Raw genomic sequence first — 4,419 nt, 5'->3', positions numbered from 1 at the left:
GAGGTGACCACTTCAGTACTGAGCTTTTCGTTAAATCTACTGATTGCAATAATCTACTCCTGTTCTCTAGTAGTCACCCACGCAAGATGGTGGAAAGCTTACCTACCAGTCAGCTGATGCGCGTTAAGAGAGTTGTTAGTGATACAGGTAGCTCTGACAAGACATTGGATTTGATGATGGATCGCTTCAAGAGACGTAGGTACCCGACGAGACTCCTTAACAAACATAGAACTAGAGTAGATGAATTGGACAGGGTGACACTTATAGAATCTAAGGATTCAACAACGGATTTAGGACGCATTCCCTTTGTCTCGACTTACACGGAAAGGAGTAAGGATATTGCTAGTGTGATTAGACGACATTGGCCCATGCTGGGCAATTGTCTTCCCCGTGTTAATGAATTCACTAACCCACCACTTTTCTCGTATCGCAGACCGCCTAGTCTAAAGGATAGGCTAGTGAGAGCTGATATTGGCCCCATCAGAGCTAAGAAACAGATGTTTCTGTCCAAACCCAGGTTGGGCTGTTATCCATGCTTATGCTGTGTTAACTGCAACCTTATGTATAAGGGGCAAACTTTTGAACACCCTGGTACAGGTAAATAATTCCAGATTAGGCACTATTTGACATGTAATAGTGATTTCGTGATTTATGTACTTCAGTGTCCATGTAAACTTTTATATGTATGTGAGACCACCTTGGACCTGAAGACTAGACTCAACCAACATAGGTATACCATTAGGAAGAAGAAGTTGGATCTTCCAGTATCAAAACACTTCTCCGACTTTGGGCATACCGAACAGCAACTAAGATTTTCAATCATAGACCGCATCCCGTTACCCAGAAGGGGCGGTGACAGGACTAAGCTCCTGAAACTTAGAGAGCTTCAATGGATAGGGAGACTTGATACTCTAAAACCAAGGGGTTTAAATGTGGATTTTGCTTTGGGTGGGCTGATGTAGACCCTCCTTACATTGGGTCTCAGTAGTGGTATGTTCAGACCTCCCGTTCCGTATATTTGACATGAGAATCGACTTTCTATTGAATATATACTAATTTTATTTTTTCTATTTTAGATGAAGATACATCTTTTGGGATATCACTCATGTGGATCGATTGGATCATTGTTTTACATTTTATGTATGGCTGATTACCCTGTTATTATGTTTTATGATACTGTTTCCCCATCAGATTTATGCAGTCTAGGTCCGAATGTGACAGGTGGTGGCTATAGGCATATATGGCTCCATGTGACTATGACCCGTCTTTGACACAAGTGCTCTCCAGTTTTGGTATTTATACACGCCTTACTATGCAAGTGGGGAGGTTTGGGACTGCACTATGTCACATGTGTGTGTTATTTACGCATACATGTGACGGTGCTTTCCCTGTATGTGAGTGACACGGATCTGCTGGTTGCGGATCTGTGACCTCCTGCCGTCCCTTTAGCATTGTTTAGACGTTGTTTCCCCCTCACTGGATTAGAGCTATTTAATGTCGGGGTCCGTGGTATTCTTGGGCTTTCATGTCTGCCACCCTGATCTATCCTCAGTCAATTAACGTCTGTTTTCATTGGGGTTACTGTTTATCTATAGGCATAATGCCTGTAATATTTCCCTTACCTCGCTGTAGCCAGTACCCAAGATGGCGTCCGTATACTCAGATGCGCAGTACGCATGCGCCCATTACGTCACACGCCTGGGTGACCTTTGCTCTCAGCCATACGTCCGCGCATGCGCAGTTGTGCCTCGTGGACGGCGCCATTGCGGCTGCATGATCTGACATCCCCAGGTGATATCCGTTTTAAACTTAACACTGTTTTGATTTCACGATTGTATACACATGTGTATGTATTATTATTGATTTATAATTTACACTGACTGGATGATTTAACCTGTAAGTGTATTCTTTAACACTTTTGCATTATTGTACTCTGTATGCACTTGTACTGATATATCACCATTGAAGATATGTTTCACATTGTACTTACAATTCTTTGCATTGTACCTAGATTTGTATTTGATTGCTGTTATTGATCTGTTGATTGGTACCTTGATTTATACCACTGTTGTTTCACTTGTCATTTGCTTGAGAAAGGCTCTAGTGCAGTGGTTCTTAACCTGGGTTCGATCGAACCCCAAGGGTTCGGTGAGTCAGTCTCAGGGGTTCGGCGGAGGTCAAGACACATATCCGACTCATATGATTCGTGATGACACGCCCTGCTTGGCCATCATTGGCTGCAGGTGATCACGCTACATCGCTTGGCCTATCTGTGCTGCAGGGAATTTGGTGCGCTCAGTAGTCGACTTGTGACTGTCGTGATGGTACGTCGTGTGATTTCTTTCTTAATATTTGAATCCCTTCATACTAACTATGTCAAGCAAAAAAAGAAAGTGGTTCGACGAATATGTACAATATGGATTCACATGTATAACGGAACGTGATGGGAGTCAGCGTCCTAACTGCCTTATTTGCAATGCCAAGTTGAGTAATTCTAGTCTAGCACCTGCAAAACTAAGACAACACTTCCTTAAGCTGCATGGAGATGGAAAATACAAGAATACAACGCTCGCTGAATTCAAGGTGAAGAGAACCAAAGTCGATGAAAAGGCTACTCTGCCTGTTCTTGGCTTTGTACCCATCAACAAACCGATCCTCACAGCATCGTACGAAGTTGCTTACCTGATCGCAAAGCAGGGCAAACCACACACTATTGGTGGAACACTCATAAAAGCAGCTGTGTTGAAGATGGCGAATATCATGCTGGGAAAAGAGGCTGAAGTTAAGTTATCCCAAATTCCTTTTTCAAATGACACCATCAGCGACAGAATAGAGGACATGAGCAAAGACATCTTGACTGAAGTAGTTGCATATCTGATTTCAAGCCCGGCAAAATTCAGCCTTCAACTCTATGAGACCAGAGACGTTTCCAATCTAAGCCAGTTTGCTGTATTCGTGCGCTATGTGAAAGACGACGTGATAAAGGAAGATTTTTTATTTTGTAAGCCTCTTACAATAACAACTAAGGCAGCCGATGTGAAGAAACTTGTGGATGACTTTTTCAAAGACAACAATCTTTCGTGGGATATGGTTTCTGCAGTTTGTTCAGACGGAGCTCCAGTCATGCTGGGAAGAAAGTCTGGTTTTGGTGCGCTAGTGAAAGCCGATGCACCACACATCATTGTTACGCATTGTATTCTGCACAGGCATGCGTTGGCAACAAAAACCTTGCCTCCAAAACTGGCTGAAGTATTCAAAATTGTAGTGGAATGTGTGAACTATGTGCGAAATAGTGCTGTGAGGCACCGCATCTTCAGTGAGCTGTGTAAAGAAATGGGCTCTGAATTTGAGGTACTTCTGTACCATTCTAACGTTCGCTGGTTATCCCGGGGACAGGTGCTGAATCGTGTTTTTGCCGTGCGTGTGCAATTAGCCCTGTTTTTGCAAGAGCACCAACATTGTCATGCAGATTGCTTCAAAAATTCTGAGTTCATTCTCATTTTAGCGTACATGGCTGATATCTTCGCAGCTCTCAATTATCTCAATCAACAGATGCAGGGCGGTGGAGTCAACATCATCGAAGCGGAAGAAAACCTGAAGGCTTTTCAAAAAAAGCTACCGCTATGGAAACGACGAACAGAGAGCGATAAATTCGCAAACTTTCCCCTGCTGGACGACTGTGTAAGTAAGATCGAAGATGTATCTGGAATCGGAGACATTTCTGTACCCGCGGAACTGAAGCAAGCAATTGCCACACACTTAGATGAGCTTGCAAAGTCTCTCGACGGATACTTCCCTACAAGAGAGTCATATCCAGCATGGGTGAGACAGCCGTTCACGTTTAGTGTTGAGACAACAGATGTCAATGATGAATACCTCGATGAAATCATTGAAATTCAGCAACTCTTCAGAACAACAACGCTCTCAACGTTTTGGTGTCAATAAATGGTAACGTACCCTGTTATTGCTAAGAAAGCTCTGGACATTTTCATACCGTTTGTTACAACATATCTTTGCGAGCAATCCTTTTCGAGTATGCTGGACATAAAAAAACGAAGAAAAGGAACAGACTTTGTTGCGAAAATGACATGAGAGTGGCACTTGCCAAGGTGAAGCTGCGCATTTTTGAACTGGTCTCTGAAAGGCAACAGCAGAAGTCACACTGATTTGCAGTAAATATTCATTATTATGTTTTTGTGTGAAAATCATGTTTTGATGGTTTTGTTCTTTGAACACAGTGATGTTGATGCACGGTTCATTTTGTGCACCAGTAAAATATATACCTATGTTTTGAATTTGAAAAAAATCATATTTTATTTTTCCAATTAAGAAGGGTTCGGTGAATGCGCATATGAAACTGGTGGGGTTCAGTAGCTCCAATAAGGTTAAGAACCACTACTCTAGTGGATAGAGCTGAAA

At 42.6% G+C, this 4,419-nt stretch overlaps 1 protein-coding gene across 1 annotated transcript; it reads left to right on the top strand.

The window, feature by feature from the left end:
* Positions 1-2,373: 2,373 nt before the first annotated feature.
* LOC142746753 (protein FAM200C-like) lies at positions 2,374-3,945 on the top strand. The gene has a single exon (XM_075854942.1). It carries the CDS (start codon positions 2,374-2,376, stop codon positions 3,943-3,945), a length of 1,572 nt encoding a protein of 523 aa, XP_075711057.1.
* The last annotated feature ends 474 nt before the right edge of the window (positions 3,946-4,419 follow it).

This window comes from Rhinoderma darwinii, chromosome 1 (genome assembly GCF_050947455.1).
Source record: "Rhinoderma darwinii isolate aRhiDar2 chromosome 1, aRhiDar2.hap1, whole genome shotgun sequence".
In the NCBI taxonomy this organism is placed as follows: Eukaryota; Metazoa; Chordata; class Amphibia; order Anura; family Rhinodermatidae; genus Rhinoderma; species Rhinoderma darwinii.
Note: the sequence above shows the minus strand (reverse complement) of the source record. Positions and strands in the feature narration are given on the sequence as shown.